Genomic DNA, 20,240 nt, shown 5'->3' with positions numbered 1-20,240 from the left:
GTCGCCAGAGACAGTTCAGTGACTTTCTGATGGTGCCGCCACTTATTAGATGTGACACTTTTGATTGCTGCTGTTCTTTTTAATATAGCGTGTCACTGCCATCACACTGCTGATTACCATGCTGTCAGGGAAGCACGTTTACTGCTTTGATGCATGAGTCTTGGCAGGGAGGTCGAATTGGCCAAGGGCAAAAAGTGTGTGATGTTTCCTGAGGCACCTGCCTTATCTGAATCTCTGTGATGCATTTTTATATTCAGAACTCAGTATTATAAACCCTTTTTCCTCTCAGGCATGTGTCATCATGTATATGCAGTATTAAAGGGTAGAACAGATGTATTTCAACTTATATATTCGTTCACAGTTTCAGTGAAAAGTCTGGACACTGAAAATCATTTGTTTTTCAACATACAATTACCTTGTGAACAAGGAAACAGATGGAATGCTATGACCTATGACCTGCCCCCAGCTATACCCTGTACAGCTGGTTTGGGATGAATTGGGTCAACTTGTGGCCAGAACATGTGTAAATTTCTTCAGGATCGTTGAAGAAGCATTCCAAGTGGCTACATCTGGGAGCTGGTTGAGAGAATGCCAATTGTCATCAAAGCGAAAGGGGGCTATTTTGAAGAGTCTAAAATCTGAGAAAATTTTCACTTGAACACTTCTCTCAGTCATTACAGTATATGATATGTATTACCTCATTGTCTCGTGATCTTTTACTATAAGGTGAATACACATAGCTGAAATAGAGAAAAATACTTTAAAATCAGGTATGCCCAGATTTTGGACTGGTACTGTACATGTATATTTATTTAGCATTTATTTTCACAAATGTGATGGAGTTTGAAAAGGTATCACTCAATTTGTATCCTGCCTTAGAGCAAACTGGCAGGTGTGAGGGGAGCAAGGCTTCTTGGTGGTCTCTCTCTCCAGTGTTGAAGTCCAGCATAGCCCAAAGGTTTGTAGATACTATGGCCTCCAGGGCACACTTAGCATCTTGAGGGGGAAAATGCCCCCACATGGATACTCATATAGATTTTATTTTCAGAAGAATGTTAATCGGCAGTTTCACTGCCATTATCATTTTGAGAAGAATCTTAACTGCTTATAATTACATGACTTACATTATTACATTTTACAGATATGAAGAGTACTTAACAGTAGGCAATTTGGGGGGTATGGCCCAATGGGGGCCCGTCCCTGACTGCAAACAACCAATCAACATACACACAAGTGTACACCTAAGGACATTGTTGCAGGACATCTTAACTGTAACAGTGAAATACCTAATTATGTGGAAAAAAAAACATATGGTCTCATAATCACATCCATATTCCGTTTTTTTTTTTCTCCCAAATTTCCCAGATTCTAATAAATGAATTACTTGATTTGTTAATTATTTCATTAATTATATTAGAGAGGTCTGAAGAAAACACTTGGGAGTAAAAATTTCTGAAGAGCTATGAATTGAGACATTGTCCACGCCAACAGAATTTTAAAAATCGCATAGACTGTAATTTAATTTTAATGAGTTTTCCCTAACCACCCTATAAAACCAAAATTTGCATTCAGAGAAACCTAGATATATGGCAATCTTACAGTCAACTGTCGATTTAGTAGGGTTAGCAAATTTGGTAAGAAAAACAGGGCACTCTGTCATTCACAAAATGTCACAAATTTAAAAGAAGGAAATAAATTGTTTAACTTACAGTAACTGACCCGCACCAGGGGCCTCCTTTTCACGACCGTCCACTGTGATATACATAATGTGAAACAACAAATATAAATACAAAATCTGTTCAATAAAGTACTAGGTTTTTTGATTGAATTAAGCCTTCAATTAATTATAGTAGTTCATAATAAAAATATGTAAACAATGGAAAACATATAGGGTGGCATGGTGGCGCAGTGGTTAGCGCTGCTGCCTCACAGCAAGTTGGTCCTGGGTTCGGTCCCGGGTCCTCTCTGTGTGGAGTTTGCACGCTCTCCCCATGTTCGTGTGGGTTTCTGCTGGGGCTCCGGTTTTCTCCCACGGTCCAAAAGCGTGCAGGATAGGTTGATTGGTGAGTCTAAATTGGCCCTGTGAATGTGTGCAGCCTGCGCTGTGTTGGCGACTGCACAGGGTTGGTTCCCACCTGTGCCCCTTGTTCCCAGGATAGGCTTTGGTCCCCCCCGCAACCCCATTTGGGATTAAGCGGTTATGGTGATGGATAGAAAACATACAGTATAAGGCACAAATTAACGAACAAAAGTCAAGAATGGAACTCATTTGTAAATTGGGGTTTCCCTGTAGTCACCAATGGCTTTTAAACAAAAAAATACAATTGTATTTTTCTAAAGGTAATACATAAAAAAGCATTTCTTGAAAAAATAAAATACGAAATCATTGTTTTTAACAACATACAAACAGCAAAAATTTAACTACACAAACAACCATTTGGGGTGAAGAATAAAGTAAGCATAAATACTTAATTAGCAGTGAGTTCTCTGAAACAATTAAACACGACACTGTGAGCATGTGGGCTGAGCCCAGGTGTATTTTTCTTAAGAATGAATGTGTGCAGAGGTATGCGTGAAAGTCTCTGTATGACATATGCTTGAAATTATGCTGAACAAATAGAATTCCTTTGATTAATTCACGATTCACACAAATCTGCTGAACTCCTCCAGCGTCCAGATATTCCAGACACATACTACAGTGTGGCCACTTGTGAACAGAAAGCATCACAACTGTCATCCAGTCCATCTTGATGCAACTTCGTTAGCATTTCCTACACATTCAGTGACATGAAACCATCTTGTGCATGACATCTGAGAACAGTCTGAAAAGCTTATAACCTCCAACAATGAGTTGTTTTCATGTTCTATTACTGCAGTCTGCAAATGTAGCACATTCACCAGTGAATGCACGTGCATAAAAATTACTTTCTTGATAGAAGAAAAAGCTGGAAACATCTGCGACAGCCGGTGAATGCCTGGAAATAATGACAACCATCAAGGTTTGCTGTGAAAAAAGCAGCTGATGGTATTCAACCTCAACAAAGTCACAATAGTCTTTTAGTTGTTCAGTTCGAATGGTGTAAATCAAGAAGTACCTGTACATTTTCAAAGGTATCAACTTAATGTTAAGATGAACTATGTCAACTATGATGAAACGCAATTACTTAGCATGTGTGCTGGACAGCCAATGCCAACTAGCGTTCCACTGCTTTTCATCTTCTTTAAATTAGCAAAGACATTATTACCATCAACACCATGCTGGACACCACCAAAATTAATATTGCAGTTATCTCCTGCAAAGACATGAATTTATGAAATAACTGATGGCTTGTCCAAACTGTCCTTAACACATCTCAAAATCGTAACTGCAATTTCACTGGGAGTGCTGTGAATGTCAACAAGTTTTGACTGTAAGCCGCCATTTTTTCAGTCATACATTTGATGTGGGGTGGTGGACAACATATGTCCTTAAGTGAAGAGTGTTGTTTCATAATTCGCTGTTTAACCGTTATTTCTCATAATACTATGCAGCGTGACACATAAGGATGTGCATATTATTTAATTTTTAAACATGTGGACAAGCCTTGCAAACGCTGTGTGATGATACTGAGTGGCTGCTGAATATTGAGAATTGGTTCGTTTTCTTTCACTTGGTACTGCACTGTAACTTTCAGTATTGGGTCATACGGGTCACAGCGCTAAACCCAGCAAAACTGCTGATTTTTGAAACACCGCCCAGATGGCTGGAAAGGGGCCCAAAAAGAGGACCTGTCCGGGGAAGCCTTGACGTATGGTAACCCTAGGTCTAAGTGTTGACTGTGAGGAAACTGCTCAAGTAGCAAGTCCCTTATCAGCCCTCACAATGGTGGCCAAAGTGGGTGCTCAGGGAACCTGGGAATCTGTTCAATGAGAGGAGCCACCAGGACTTTTCCAAGTTTCACTAAGAATAGCCTCCTCTTTTTTGCCCTCGTTTCATGCGGGGAACAGCTCTTTCCTGACAAGAAAAAGCACTGTACACAGAAATGTCCAGAACATTAAAGAACAGGGCAAGGGGCCAGCGACATGCATTTGTCTTGCACCATTAGGTGGCAGTTATCTTATCAAGGTTGCCAACCCCTGATTTTGTTTTGTTGTAGTTTAATACCATTTGTGGCTTTCTATCAGGCTGGGCACTGATTGCAGTGCTCTTGTGTGATGTGCTCACGAGGAGCACATTTTTTTTCTTGCCATATAGGGCAACACCACTGTATTTGCAGTAAATGCAAATTTAGAGGAGTGTAGTCCTTTTATGGCACAAAGGCAAATGGCATCTCTGGTCTGGTCTGCCTCACTGTGTCCAGTTTTCTAGTGAGGAGCTCCTGCCCTAGCTCACACAATGTGTAAATATTATCGCATGTAGTAACCCCTGAGCCCCTTAGTAAGGTCAAGCATGACCCTTGTGGCCAGCTTTTTTCTTTGGGGCTTCCCCAGGTAAACTTGAATCTCCCAAGCATAGCTTAAAGAAGCGTCACGTGCCACCCACAATTTGATTCCATATTTACTGCGTTTTTTTGGCATGTATTGTCGAAATTGACATCGACCTGCAAGAACACATAATGAGAATACTTATTTGTTGTCACGTAAATCAATCAGCTACATATTTTAGACAAATAAACATTTTTGCTAAGACTTTACAATATGGTTTCTTAGAAACTTAAGTTACTTAAATTACTACTTAAGTAAAAATTATAAACAAATATAGTAGCTAATTGAGAGAAAGGTTGCACTATATTTCATTTATGATGAGCAAACATGAGATAAGTTGTCACAGGGCAGAACTGGAACAGGGGACCAAAACATGTAACAATCAAGAAGCAAAATCACAGGACGTGAATTAAAGTCAAGGTAGTTAGCAGAGATCATAAAACCGAGTAATCTAGCCAGAGGTAAGAGGGAACGGGCAAACACTTGTGATTATGCAGGGAAAGCAGGACGCTCAGGCACACCCAGACGGGGGTCGGAATCAATAATCGTTCGGGTGGCAGGGTCTGGGGGAGCAGGCACACGGAAGCACACGGGAGAAAACATGCAACCAGGGAAAAGGGGCAATGTAACGCTCGGCATTTGAGCATAATCGGACGAAACCTTTCGCTGACTAAACCGGTTCACCCACTCTTATAGTATCAGCAATCAGGACTAAAATGAAGCTGCTGTCTGAATTAGAGGAGGCGTGCTAGGGGGTACACGGGAGGAAACGGGGGGTTGCTGCAAAAGATCTGGGTTCACCCTCCTATCAGTATTTCACTGTTTTATGTTATTTGTCATTTGTTCCTTCAGTAGTTCAAAAAGGTTTCTAAAATTTAAAGATACAGTAACAAATACAGTAACTGACTGAAATAAATTATCCGTTATGATAAACATGATATCAATATATAAGTCCAAAATTATTTATAATTTGTTTTCCTGTAATAAAAAAATTGTAAACTGTTATAACAGTGTATATCCAGAGCAGTAATAGTGAACATACATTACTTACCTTTGAAAAGAATGATTGACTTCATCATAACCGAGATTGTACATTCACAGAATTCTGTCAGTCCAGATGTCCCACACCTCCCTGATTGGTGCCAGCTTGTTCGTCTTCCTTTTAGCAATACTTGTTTTGTGATTGTCAAAACAGAGAGTATATGTAAGTTGCGAAATCAGTGTGAAGAGAAACAGGTCTGCCAGTATCTGAGTCTGAAGTACTGTGTGTGGCTTCTCCCTTGTACTTAGAAACTTCTGCCAGAAGAAGGAGACCAAAAGCTCCTTCCAGTTCCTGCCATACCTACTCTCCCCTACAGGTTCATCATACTTATTAAGATGTTCTTTATAGAGGTCGGTATAAATGTTGGAAAAACTGATAAAATGTCTAGTGTGAGCCCTACTTCTCTTTGTGGTTCCAGGAGTGCTCCTCAGGATACACTCTGCAGACAACCAGCACCCGCACTGGTCTTGAGGACCAAGTGATTTGTCAATTTTTTGATAAAAAAGTGCATTCCTCTTTATCATCCTCAAATTCTTTTCTTTCTATGTATATCACCTCTTCTTCTTCACTTGCTGACTCCATGGTGTCAGTGGTCAGCAGGTCAGCTTCTACAGCAGCAATGTGTCATTCCTTGTCTTAAAGTCAAACTCACCTGAGACTTAGATGGGTTTGGACTGTGTGGTCTACCATTTGTTATTTAATGCATACCATGTTATGTAAACATTTCGATTAGAGGTGGCCTAAGTAAGACAGCCATGCCCTAATTGGTCAGAGATCTAAAATCTGTCTGAGTTCCCGTGAGAATAGGCAGAATTATACTAAAATTTGCTTCACAGCTGGCCAAGATTAGTTGCAGCAAATGTGTAGTCAAATCTGACTCCAAAGGCAATGAAAGGTACAAAAGCATGCTGCATCTTTTTCTAAAATCAAATTCTTTTTAGGACAATTCAGCACATTTTCTGCTTGACAGCTTAAAATTTAAGGTATTTTTATTGATTATGAACGAACACTTCCCTAAATGCAGAGAAATCCTATTCAAATGAATGTGGGGGTCATATTTGACCCCAAACACCCACAGTGGAAGCAGTTTTTTTGAGCACCAAAAATATGCCATTTGAAAATAATTGTGTTTTTAATGTTAAATTTGGATCTCTTTAGGACAAGTAGGTACATTTCCTTCATGACACAGCTATTTTCACCGTAAAATAATGCATCCTCAGTTCTCAGTGTTTGTATGGAGAGTAAAGAGCTGAAAGTGTAGTGTTAGTGTCAGATTGTGGTCAAAAAAAGTTATTCAGGGTAGGTAATGGGGTGAGATAAATGGTGCAAAAAGGTCTGACATATATTTGCTAATTTGAAAATTGCCTGATCTGACCCTTCTGAGATCCCCCAGCTTCATCCCTGGTAGGAATGCTCTCTCTCTGGTGGTGGTGCCAGTTCTCCCTGTACAGGCTGGAGGAGGAGGCAATGGAAACCTATGTTTAGGAGGTGCTAGCCCAGGCATCATCTGGCCATCGACCTACCCCCTCATCCCAGGCTTCTTCTTCGTGAAGAAGAATGGGAGCCTGCATCAATTATTGAGCCCTGAACGCCACCACTGCCCTGCATCCCCTTGGCTTTGGATCAGCTTCAGTCTGCCTGCATCTTCATGAAACTCATGAAACACAGCTCTTACAAACTCTGTGGCATCTGAGCCAGGGACTAGTAGAAGACGGCCTTCATCACAATGACTGGTCAGTATCAGTACCTCATGATGCCATATGGTTTAGCCAACAACCCATCCATCTTCCAGGCATTCATGACTGATCTGCTGGCCAACATACTGTATCTCTTAGTCATTATGTACATTGACATCATGCTTCATCTGAGGGTTCAGCTACATCGCGGCCCTCCTTAACACCCTGCTGGCCACCTGGTGAACCAATCTCAGCTAGACCCACAAAGTCGAAGAAACCCTCCAGCACCTCAAGGGCCTCTTCTGTTTGGCACCCCTTTTTCTAACAGTCCAACCTGTTGATACCCTTCATTGTGGAGGTGGATGTCTTGAAGCTTGGGCTGAAGGCTATCCTTCCCAGCACCAGGGGAACTCCCGGAAGATGCACTTGTATGCCTTCTTCTTGGAAAAGTTGACACCGTTTGAGAAAAATTATGACATCGGTATCCAAAAGCTGCTGGCAGTATTATCTGGAGGACTGGTAGTATTATCTGGAAGGAGCCACACACATCTACTATTGTATGTTCAGAAAGATCACTGGAACCTGGAATACCTCAGGTCAACAAACAACTCAACTCTTGTCAAGCCTGGTGGATGCTCTTTACCCACTTTGATTTCAGGGTTTCCCATGTGCTGAGAGTGAAGAATGTGCAGGCAGATGCCCTGTCATACCAATCCACCTGAGGTGCGAGAGGAACCCCTTCTCAACTTGTCAGAATCGTGTTTTGTAGGCCTGGTGACTTGGGACCTGGAAGGAGCCCACTGCGACACCCATCAGCAGGAACACTCTCCAGCTAATTTCCCTCCAGGGAAGCTATGTGTGTCCTCTTCTCTTCAGTCCAACGTGCTGTAGTAGGTCCACACGTCCCTCAGCTCCAGCTACTCAAGAGTCACCACTACCATGCGCCTGCTCACCAGACGAAACTGCTGGCCCAGTTGGAGATTGGAGGTGGAGGAATTTGTGGCCATCTGTCCAGTCTGTGCTCAGAAAATGGATTCTACCAGAAATCCGAAGGTCTGCTCCATTTGCTCCCCACACCTAACCATCCTTGGTCACACTTGGTTCTGGATTTCATCACTGACCTTCCCCCATGTCAAGGCCGCACTATGATTCTCACTATCATTGATCAGTTCTTGCGGATGTGCTGGCTTGTGCCACTCCCCAGGTTCCCGTCAGCCAAGTATCTAGCAGACCTCCTCATGAACTGGGTGTTCCTGTAATATGGGATACCTAAGGGGCCAACAGCTCGCCATGAGGGTCTTCCAAGCCTTCTGCACCTGCCATCTCTCTGAGCCTCTGTTCTAGTTACCATCTGCAGACCAATGGTCTCCCGGAGTGAGTCAACCAGGTGGGCATAAAGATCCTACAGCTGCTGTGCACCACCAGTCCAACAGATTGGGCCAACAATCTGCCCTGGGATAAGTATGCCTGGAACTCCCTCACCCAGCAGGCCTGCAGTCTCACATCCTTCCAATTCTTACATCATAAGTGGTTTCCAGGTTGGTCTTCAGTCTATTCATTATCACTTCTCTTTTTCAAACAGCTTAAAAAGTCAAAAAGTGTATATGTCAAGCCGGGACAGGAATCCTGATTGGAGAGGCATTGTTGTAATCTGGTTAATCTTTGCATTTATCTGAAAGCACAAAGTCAGTTACAGTATATTGTACAGCTACCATACATGACAAGGCAATACAATACAGGTAGTCCCTGGTTTATAAACATCTGATTTATGGACCAGTTGTACCTATGAAGTTATTGTATTAAAAATCCAGGTTAAATATTATGGTTCAAAATAACAATGCAAGCACTACTTTATAACACTTGCGAAAGCATTGTGTTGCTTTAGTGGTTTGTCCGTTTGAGGTACAGTACAGTTCTCTATGTAGTTACTTTTATTATTATTATTATTATTATTATTATTATTATTATGAATTATTATTCATCTCCTTTGTAACTGGGGGATTGCCTGATTGCCTCTACTATGGGAGCCTTGGAAACCACTTCTTGTCTTCCATATGCAAATGTTTTCTCTTTTTTCATCTTTACCACCTCTCTGCTATTCTTTCTCTTGACATCTGAGACAAGTTATTCACTGACCTTATCCAGGCTTTTCAGATTCTCTAGTGGCAGTTCAGATACATACAGGGGTAATGGGTGGTATGTCTAAAGTGAGGATGTTTTAGTTTATAATGATTTAGAAGTTCAAACTTGCTTGAAACAGATGCTGAACACCCCTTAACACTGCCACATTTACTGCAGAGAAAAAGAAAAACTGTGCTAAAACATACTAACTGAATATGTATACTATATAAAAATGGGTATTTGTAGGATACTCACCACTGCAACAAAGGCTACGGCAAACCCTCAAACTACAAAGAGAGTTAGGAACAAATTAGTACAGTGGTACTTCAGAACTCTAACTTAATCCGTTCAGAACTCGGGTTTGAATCCTAAAAAGTTTGAGTTCTGATCGAATTTTCCCCAAAGGAAATAATGGAAAACCAATTAATTGGTTCCCGGCCATAAAAAATTACACCTAAATATGTTTTTCTAGCTTTTAAACACAAGATGAACAGGATAAATGAAAAAGAGCATATACTAAACACATTTTCGCAATTTCTCACGAACATTGTGCCAACACTGTACGCCGTGCGTAACATTTTTTTCTTAATGGCTTCCAAAATGATGAAGAATGTACCCCAACACTACCCCAAGCCATGCCCCAACACTAGATTATGCCATGCGGTCCATTGTTTATTTTTATTATTACTCTGTATTCATTAATTTGTTCGTAAATCACAAACTCTGCATTTGTGCAGAAGATATGAAAACGAAATGGTTTGGCCTAACTGAACAGTTATTGCATTTGATTTAATGCTATTTCCTTTTCATTTTTTTGTCAAACCACCCAAGCAACTTCAAAGAGCAATCTTCCGCATAAGTACTCATTTGACGATTTGCTGGGAGCCATTAGTCATGGCAGCCACCGTAAGTGGGCCTGCAGTAACGGTGCACATGAGCCACATCTCGTAAAAGACAAAGAAACTGAGTATTGTGTGAACCTTATGTATAAAACAGCACAATTTTGTTTAATGGCTCCTTCCTTTATACTTAGGATGACAATATGAGCTAGGACAGGGTTTGTAAACTACCATTTCAACCCATCTCAATTAAAAGGACCCGGATTCCATTTTAGCACTGAGTTTTGCTGTGTGCTGGTTGGTCGGTCTCCTACAATGATGCATGTGTGACTAATGTTAGTGTGAAACAGCTAGATGAATCTTTCAATTAAGGAAAAATAACAGTAAATGTACAAGACAAACCAAACAATTTAGCTGAGCACAGGAGCCTTTCAATTTAAAGTAGCTTGTAAAGTAGCTAATAGTTTCCCCCCTGGCATGGATTAGGTGGTGACCCTAATTATACTGTCCTCTATATTGGACGATCAGGATAAAGCCCTGAAATGTCAACATTTATATTATATTACCAATTTGAAAACACCAAGCAAGGAACATAGCAGTGGTTAGTATACAGTATACTGTTGCTTCACAGCTCTGTGGCTAGGGTTCAAGCCTCTGCTGTGGCTCCATGTATGTTTGCATGTTCTCCCCGTGTCTTCATCAGGGTCAGCTGTAGCCCCTATACGGTTATGTGTTGACTATCGGCAGTTAAATGCGTGTACTCGCAAGGACATTTTCCCTCTTTATAGAGGAGTCTCTAGATGGCTTTGACTGTTGTGACTTTATTTTCCATGCTTGATCCTGCCAGTGGTTATAATCAGGTCCTGTAGCAGAGAAAGATAATACCAAGACTGCCTTTTGTACGCCATTTAGCCTGTTCAAGTTCAGGCAGATGCTGTTTGGGTTATGTAATGTTCCCGGAACCTTTTAACACTTGATTTTTGGGGATGAGCCATTCTGTTCATTGTTGCTTCATTTGAATGACATTGTGATATTTTCTAATAGCTTTGAAACACATTCACAGCATTTGGAGTTCAGATGATTAATGCAGAATTATCTTAAACTGAAACTCAAAGTGTAATTTCTTTCAATCTGACTTTGAGTATTTAGGCCATGTATTCTCGACAGGTGGCAATGGACCCAGACAAGATTAAAGTAGTAGCAGACTGTAAATATCCACAGATGTTAACCGAACTATAGTCCATTTTGGGCTTTGCCTTCTACTACTTACTGCCATTTTTTCCTAGTGTCCTGTGCCTTTGCAGAAGCTGATGGGAGTATTGCAGAGCTCTTGGAGGAGGTTATGGGTTTGACTTTGGGATGAGGCCTGTGAGACTCCTTTTTAGAGCTTGAACAGCAAGAATGGTGAGCATGCTAATACTGACATATGCAGATATTTTTTTCGTGAAACTGATTGTCAGACTGGATGGTGGTCTCCAAGGACCATTAGGGGATGAGAAGGTCTGCGGTGTTTGCTAGTCGAGAGCTGCTTTCATCAGAGCACAATCTGTCAAACTATAGTTTGATGAAACTTGAGTTTCAATGGGTGGTAATGGAATAATTACGGGAGTATCTGTTGGGGGTCAAATTTACCATATACATAGATAGTGACCCCCCAGCTATCTGTTGACAGCAAAATTGGGGGCAGTGGAGCAGCATTGGACATCTCAGCTTGTGCTGTTTGATTCTGAGATCAAGTATCAACCTGGGACCATGAATTGAATTGCTCTCTCCTTGTTGCTCTCTTCGGTCCCAGTGTTGTTGGCAGAAGATGCTCTGGGTAACTGGACGCACTAGTGGTAACTGAGTATACAAGTCGGCATCTACCTTTAGCATCAGGCTTAAGCAGCTAGGACTAAGGGGCAAGAGCATGTACCCAGAAATCAAGAGCTATGCTGGAGAAGAGCAGTACTGGATGATATGTTGCAAGTATTATATTTACTGTGTGTTTAATCAGTCTATGATTATTGTAGGTATGATTGATTCATGTTTACTCTATTGTAGGCTGTGACAGTGTCACTTGATTTCAATGGCAATGTCCTGGAAGGGCGGTCAGGGTGCCACTGTTTTTCCTAGTTGAGGATTATTTGTATTGTTAAAGGGAGCTCTGATGTGGATTGTTCTGCATGTATGTGCAATATTTAATGGTAAGTGATAATTGGTGGGGTTTTTTTAAACTTTCACACATATGTTAGGTTTACAGTGGGTGTAAGGTCTACCCTGTGTGCCTACTGCGGGGTTAGTTCAGCTTGAGTGTAGTGTTGTACATTGAAAGAGTGACTGCATACACCATTTCATTGGGTTTATAAATTTTCTTTTTTGGATGGGGTGGTTTGTTTTTGTTTTTAATATTTGCGTTGATTGCACTCTCCGTGTGCGTTGATGATGCTGTGGTATAAGTGTACAACCCTATGATGTGTACTGATGTGCGGCATATTTTTCATAGTGTGATTTAACCTTAACCATTAAAAGTGCATTTGTTTTTAATATTTGTGGAATAAAATCACTTGTATAGTACATCAGCTGTATGTGTCTTGTGTATACCAAATCTGCTGGAGGACTTACACAGGATATGCTATCATAGGGATGTCCCACCCTCATGGTTGGGAGTGGCGTAGTTGACAATTAGTTACTGGAGGATTTTGAGCTTTCACAAAGGCTTTTGACCTATGTACCTAACAGAGAGGCACTTTCAGGAACACTGCTGCCACAGGTGTTCAATAAAATCAGAGCAGACCTGATGATGAAAGTAGGCAGTGCCTCTACTGACCACAGACTGCTGGACCTCTATGATAACAACTAGTTTTATGCCTGTAACTCACCGTTCCACTGATGAAAATTTCAAACTCTCATCCTCTGTACTGGACTGCTTCTTATTCATGGACAGGTACACAGCTTAGTAGCTGAATTGCTAAGAATTTCACAGGGAATGTGGGGGCTTGTGTCCCAGATAATGCTAGCGATGTTATAAGGGAAAGCTTGAAGCACATTCAACAAAGTATGACTCAGGTGAAAAACATTGTTGAGTACACACACCGGAGCACTGTTGCAACAAGATGACTGAGAGCAACACAGCAACAAATTTCTTTTGTTCCAACAATTTCTGCAGGAGAAAGATGCCATAAATTGCCAGGCATGCACAGGTTGATCCCATCACTTTGAAAAAGTGGAAATGTTGCTGCTATATTTTCAGCATATAATTTGGTTATCATTGTTATTAATTTGTTCTGTCATAAAAGGTAATGCTATTGATAAGGTGTAGTTGAAAACATAAGAAATGAGATCTGTTTATTGACTTGTTTCTTAGACAACAGTGAAAATTATTAGTTGGACTTTTGAATATGAATATGATTTTTAAATAATAATCTGCAGTGTCCTGCTTAACAGATATGTGATGACATCAAAAGTCATTTTGATGGTGAGGGAACTGCGAAGAGTCCTTCATTGACAGCACGGCCTGTCTGGTCATGGCCCAGTTACAGCAATGATGAGGTCACTGGCTGCTGATATGCAAAGCCATTTCCTCCCAGAGGAATACTTCAGCTTTTGGCAGAGGCAACCCTCTTAGAGCCCAGGTTTAAGCATTATGCTTTTCATGGTGCAGCTACGGCAGATGAGGCTGCAGTTGCGAGAGTCAGGTTTAACAGCCAAGCAGAGCCATTTCATGCTTCTGAGAGTGATGGCAGCCCATCCCTTCCATCTAAACAAGCGTCATTCTGGGAAGACTTTGATGAGAAAGTGGCTGAAGTAGTGAATGTGATGAACCCGACAGCTAATGCAGTGGCAGAAATGAAGGGCTTTTTGGCAGAACACTTTATCCCAGGATCTAAGAATCCAATGGTCTGGTGGAAAGTATGGCAATGATACAAGAGGGACTAAAAGATGCCATGAAGATTTCATTTATTTACATCTCTAGTTTCCTTAATTTGTTAATACAGGTATGTTGCTACACTTTGTTCAGTTACTTTAACTGGAACTGTATGTTGCTTTCTTGTTTTTATTAAAATATTGTTCACTAATTTCAGAGTCTTGCAAATGCATATTGATCACAATGCACTTCAGGTCTAATTAAAATGCAAAATAATCACATAGGCAGGCTTTAGCTTTTAAATATAAATGAACAGTCACTCTCCAATAGCCAGATAAAATGCTAAAGTATCTTAAGAACTCCTGGCCTAAATATGCTTTAATAAAGGGATTTAAAAAATACTAAAGCCATGACCATATAGTGTATCGTTCATTAATTAACATAGAATATGTTGCCTTCAGTATATAGTTTGAAATTCTTATTAAACGTGTTGGCAAGGTCTCTTGTAATCGACACATTTACTTATCATTTTAGCACTTAATTCTTGAGTAGACTTTCAGCACAGTCAGAATTGTGTGGAATCACTCAGTGAATTTTGGTTCTGGAAAAAAGAACTTCCTTTAAGGAAGTAAGTCTAACCTTTTGAACCGAATGTGCCAAAATTGGCAACTTACCAATTGCAGAACTACTCCTACAGAGAGTCAGTGACCAATGGAGTCAGTATGAGCTGGCAGGGAGTTAGTGAGACACGCCACCGTGTGGCCGGGGATGCACACAGCAGAAATACAAGGTATTATTGGACTGAAGGCAACATGACTACTGGCCATCTACGAAAAGCATATGTAAATGAATTTAAAGGTTGCTGTGTGTTTTTATGTTAGTTTGAAAAATAAATTTAGATCTGAGATCTGATATCTTAAAATCCAAGACTTTTACCTGAACGATGTGTGGATTGAAAAAAGTTTCACTGAAAAGAGCCTAACTGACTGAGTCTCATTCTAGGTGACTGGAATCATGAGCTGTAAATCTAACTTGTCTAATCATAGTATATTACCTATATTACCCTAATGGAAATCTTACCAAAGGATCAACTAAAAAAGGATTTATTTCCTCTCAGTTTACCTTTTAACCATATAGCTAAAAGAAACTTTGTTAATTTTTACAACATTTTCACATCTCCACAAACATCCAAGAATTACTTCCTTGGGGACAGTACCTGCCAAGCTTTTCAGTTCGACAATGTCTTTTGCCATTGTGCTTCTTCTAGCAAAAGCGTGACTGCATGGGTACATCTGTTGTGATGACACAGCTACGTTATTTTGTTGCCAAATACAAATCTCAGCATGAGAAGGACTGTATTTACTTATTATATTGAATGGCAGTAAAATTAAGTATGAGAACTATCTTAATCTTCACTTAAAATGTTAGCAGCTTATTTTATTCCTTCTTGAATCAAAAATAAAATTTTTCCTCCTAGTAACTATATTACTCATGATCACAAACCACCATGTAATGTCAAATCAAAAGTGCATTTTATGCTCTACAAATGAGAAATAAAATGGTATCCAATCAGTTCCTAACAATGGATGACTTGGTGGAGCATGCTTTACACTCACATGTCTGATGCATTATTGGTGTACAGATGTAATATGGCAATTATATCAGAAAAGAGGATGGTGGAGCTAAAAATTAAAGACAGTGTTACGAGCATACACAACAGAAGACAGAGCTGAGAGATTATTCTAAACTGTCAGTATCTCAGAGTAATAGGATCTGCTTTATAAGAGAAGGAAGAGTTCTTGAAGCCTCCCTTCAGAACATTTATTAAAGGGGGTTCCTTATTAAAGGTGCCATATGTTGTGTGGGGCGGGAAGAAGGATGCAGGAACACACTTGAATTGCAAATGAAAGGGACTTTAAAAAAAAAAGGAGAAATAGCAAGTGAACAGAATCACAAGGGATCCAAACAGAGAGAGGTAAAGCACAGGTGACATGAGAATGTAAGATTAATGACAGATCTGGGGAGCACAGTACTGGGAAGGACTTAAATACAAGACTAACGAGGCAGCAAACAGGAGGCAGCTGGGACCGCGTAACAAGAGGGCAGGAAGAAGAGGGCCAGGAAGAAGGAAGGAACAAGAGGGAAGGTAAATGAGCCTCAGGCTTGTTAAGCCATGCCAGGGGCATCAAGGACAAAAATGATTATAATTGGATTGGAGAGCTCATGCAGAGATCATAGAAAAGCAGTAGCAGTAAACTTTAGACTGATTATTGTTTAGATAATGTCAAGGAATCATTATTAAAATTGTAGAGCTTGCTATGGTTTATGGTGCCTTAACCCAGCTGACTGTTGCCGTTTTTTTTATGTGACAGGGAGGGGGAGGGGCGTGGCATCCCACATTTCTTCAGATTGAAACGATCCAGGTGCAATTTGGTGATGATCTGTGTATTTTCCAGGATGATGGAGCACCATGTCACAAGGCAAAAGTGAGACCGTAGTGGCTCAGAGATAACACTGAAAATTGGATCCCTGGCCAGGAAATTCCCCAAATTTTAATCCCAATGAAAACCTGTGGTCACTTCTCAAAAAGCAGGTGAACAAGCAGAAGCCCACAAACTGTGACCAGCTCCGAGCACTAACAAGCCTCAAACTCTCATGATCGCCAGGATTCGTAGATGGCCAGTAGTCAGGATTTGGATAAGAAGCTAAAATCCAGCAGAAGTTATGAAGAAGAAGGGTCAACACTGTAAATGCTAACTCTTTTAGCATTCTTATCCAAATCCTTTGAAAAGTATTTATAATTGTTTTTCAGTATACCCTAGAAACATGTAAAAAATAATTTAAAAATGCTAAAGCAGCAATGTTTGCGAAACATATAGAAATTTGTGTCCCTGGTAAAACTTGACCATTACATATTTAGCCAAAATCGTGTGTTCAGGTGAAATGTGGTTGCATACAAGCAATGAAAAAAAAAGATTTAATAACATTATTATTTAGCCTATCATTATCTTGACAAGTTTCCCGTTTGAGTGGGAGCCCCTAGAGGGCGGGGCCTGTCCATTTGCGCTGGTTGCACCACCCTAACAACGGCTCTGCATTTCAGTATTAGTTTCAGTATGAAATATGAAAAATTGTGAAATTGTCATGTCTGGCCATAGAGGGGCACCAGAGCCTCACAGACTGGCACTCTTGCTCCCTAGAGAATTAAACACATTCAGCTGTATCTTATTGCTAATCACATTCAGTTAAATATGAGTTAGTCACCTGAAGGCCAATTCATTCTTCATTTTTCACTTTTTTTATCATCAGGGGTCTGCACCGGACAGCTGCAGACTGTGTGTAGCCAAGATTTTGTTGTCCGGCTGAGATCTTACACGTCTGTGTACGTCATCTGTGTATGTGGAAGGAAATTGTGTTTGCTGAAGGTGGCAACAGTGACTTTCACAGAGCAGAGGTCACCCACGATTTAGTAGAAGAAGAATTGTTGCAGGAGGTACCAAGATATCCACATGTCTAATTTTTGATGTCCAGACAATATTCCACAGTTGTGTTTTTTGCAATACACCCCTCTCCTGGTCTACTGGAACATCACTGCTGTATGCAGGTGCTGACTGCAACCGTTTGCTTCCGCGGCCAAATGTAGTATGGACACAAGCTCCTGTGTGTTGAACTGTCTGCAACCTGAAAGTACACATGGAAAAGTGAAATATGAACTAGTCTAAAGGCTATTTAAGCATCCTGGTTTGTTTGTTGCACTTTCTTGTGTTGTCCTGCCGTAATTTTGCATTTGGTAACAGTTGCCTTCTTCATGCAAACCTTGCATAGAGCCTCAGGTCAGGATAGTCTGCTTTGGTAGTATAGTGGTCAGAGTAAACCCTGTTAACTGACAATATCCAAAGTTCAAGCACACAATTTCTGAAACTACTAAATTTCCCTCAAAGACATATGCATGATTCTCTAAGGTTAAATCACCTCCTCTAGCAGTCAAGTCAAAATGCTAATTCATGGTCTCACATGCTTTGTGCCCTTCTTCTCGGTTAGCATTTTTCACGGAGGTGCCCCATGACATCACAGCACAGAGTGGACAGGACGTGGAGATGGCCTGCTCCTTCCGGGGAGCAGGCTCACCCTCATACTCCCTGGAAATCCAGTGGTGGTACATCAGGAACTACAGAGACTGGACAGACAACCAGGCCTGGAATACCAATCAGGTATGGCCAAACTGGGATGTAGGATCGATTGGTTGAAAATCTAGTTGTAACTGCTGGTTGCGTGCTCTACAATTGGACCTGTTATGTCAGACAGGCACACATATCTTGAATTTCTGGACCTCCTCTAGTGCAATGCAGCTGTCTCTTTAAATATTGCATTGCATTGCACTTGCAATTATACACACAAATTATGAGAATATGCAGCCTCTAAAAGTAGTGGCTAAATTAATGTAACACCAACCCCTCAAAATTCCCTAATGTACAAACAAAATGACATTATAATGTAGACGTAAGATTTTATAATGCAGAAGTATTGACTAGCATTTCCAAACTGCTACTAATGAATGTTTTACTTAGTATATAAAGTTGGAAAATTATAAGTAAAAAAAAGTATAGCTTGCAAGCATAACCTATAGTTGTACTAGATCATATTGTACTGTTGATACATTTTCTTATGTCGGTGCTCTGGGAGTGCAGTCTTAAAATGAATAATGCATAGCTGGTATACAGCAGATGCTATTTCTTGGAAAGTACAGAAAAAGCATATTAACAATGTATGATCTCATTGCTGATAGCAACAATATGGGGTATATTTCCAGTTAAAGTTTCAACCCCACACTGTGTTTTGCGGCACTTTGAAGGAAGGGGAAAATGTCAATCGAAATCCACTCACTTCTGTCTTGTATTATTCATGACCTTGTCTGTTTTTCATTGTAGTAGCTAGCTTTATTTTTTTTTTACTCCATAGCAAAACCCATTACGGGGCCCTTCATTTGAGTTAAGCAGTATTAATTAACGTCAAGCAGAGGACACCCTTAACCTCCCCTGCTTTTACAAATTGGTTCACAAAGAAAGCCATTATTATCTGAAAACTGAGGTCTCAGCCTTCTTTAAAATGACCCGAAAGACATACAGGATCAATGTCATTTTTAACCATGGATATTATGAAAACATTTAAATGTTTACATATAGATATGATGTCAGCATTCCACAGATGTATCTGGTCAAAATCAAATTTCTGCCTGGGCTAGTGTAATTGCATATTACGAGGAAAACAGAGGGAAAAAGTTATTTCCACCAATGACATAAAGCAGGGGTTTCCAACAGTGAGAGGTACCCCTTCAGATCAATCAATCTGTGGATCTACATGTTTGATATAATACAGGAAAAATTATTTGCTGCACTTTATATTTAAAAGCTACAGTCTATAACGTTTAAAACACACAGTAAAAATGAAAATGTGTTTTTAATGAATAGGCCTCCCAGGATCAATGACAAAAACAGCATTAGGCTAACAATACTCATCTACTGACATTTAACATACCTGTGCAAGAAATAAAATATGTTGTTCACCCCCGGAATTCTGAAAGAGGGACTCACTGAAGAGGGGCAATTTCAGCATGTTGTCAAGGTGTATAATTATAATTATAATCACATGTTCGCTATTTTGCAGTGACTGACTTTTTTAGTCTTGCTGACTTCAGTATTTTCCTCAATGCAGGTGGTACCCCAGGAACAGTTCTCAAAGGATGCTACCAAAATAAGTGTGAGTTATTAAAAATATTATTGTTATAATTATGTGTAAGAGTTGGGAGGGCAGCTTGTAGACCACTGTAGGTGCCAACTGGAGAGCTTTAAGGTCAACATCCATTTCACTCCAGCATCAAAGTTACTGCTTCCTACCTCCACCTCTGTTCTCCACCCTTGTTCTCCTAATGTGAGATCGAGAACCTTTCCCTGTCCGCCTGGAGTGATTCGCATTAGTGGGTTCTGACCCAGAGATAATGTACTAATACTACCCACCTGTAATAGTACCCACACTGGAACAACCAAAACTAGAGTCAAAACCTTCTGCCATCGGAATTGAGTTTGCATGGTGTAAAGATTAGCTCAAGGAATTTAGGATGATTATTTCCCATTTGTGTATGTGCTTCTTTACAACTGAGTTATAGTCCTGGTTTAAGTCTGAACTCTGGCTCTAGTTCTACACCAATTCTTGGAAAAGTATGACCAGAAAGTGTGCTTTAGACTAGTGGCGTT

General features: G+C 40.4%; 1 protein-coding gene across 1 annotated transcript in view; it reads left to right on the top strand.

Annotated features, from left to right (window-relative positions):
• Positions 1 to 20,240, top strand: part of LOC111842295 (V-set and transmembrane domain-containing protein 2-like protein) — a 38,991-nt gene that overhangs the window by 17,752 nt on the left and 999 nt on the right. Inside the window, exons 2-3 of the mRNA XM_023808758.2 lie at positions 18,031 to 18,200; positions 19,702 to 19,746. Coding sequence (XP_023664526.1) covers positions 18,031 to 18,200; positions 19,702 to 19,746 — 215 coding nt within the window. The remainder of the gene's footprint in view (positions 1 to 18,030; positions 18,201 to 19,701; positions 19,747 to 20,240) is intronic.

This window comes from Paramormyrops kingsleyae, chromosome 6, assembly GCF_048594095.1.
Source record: "Paramormyrops kingsleyae isolate MSU_618 chromosome 6, PKINGS_0.4, whole genome shotgun sequence".
NCBI classification, from domain to species: Eukaryota; Metazoa; Chordata; class Actinopteri; order Osteoglossiformes; family Mormyridae; genus Paramormyrops; species Paramormyrops kingsleyae.
The sequence above is the reverse complement of the archived record's forward strand: the minus strand, read 5'-3'. Positions and strand labels throughout refer to the sequence as shown.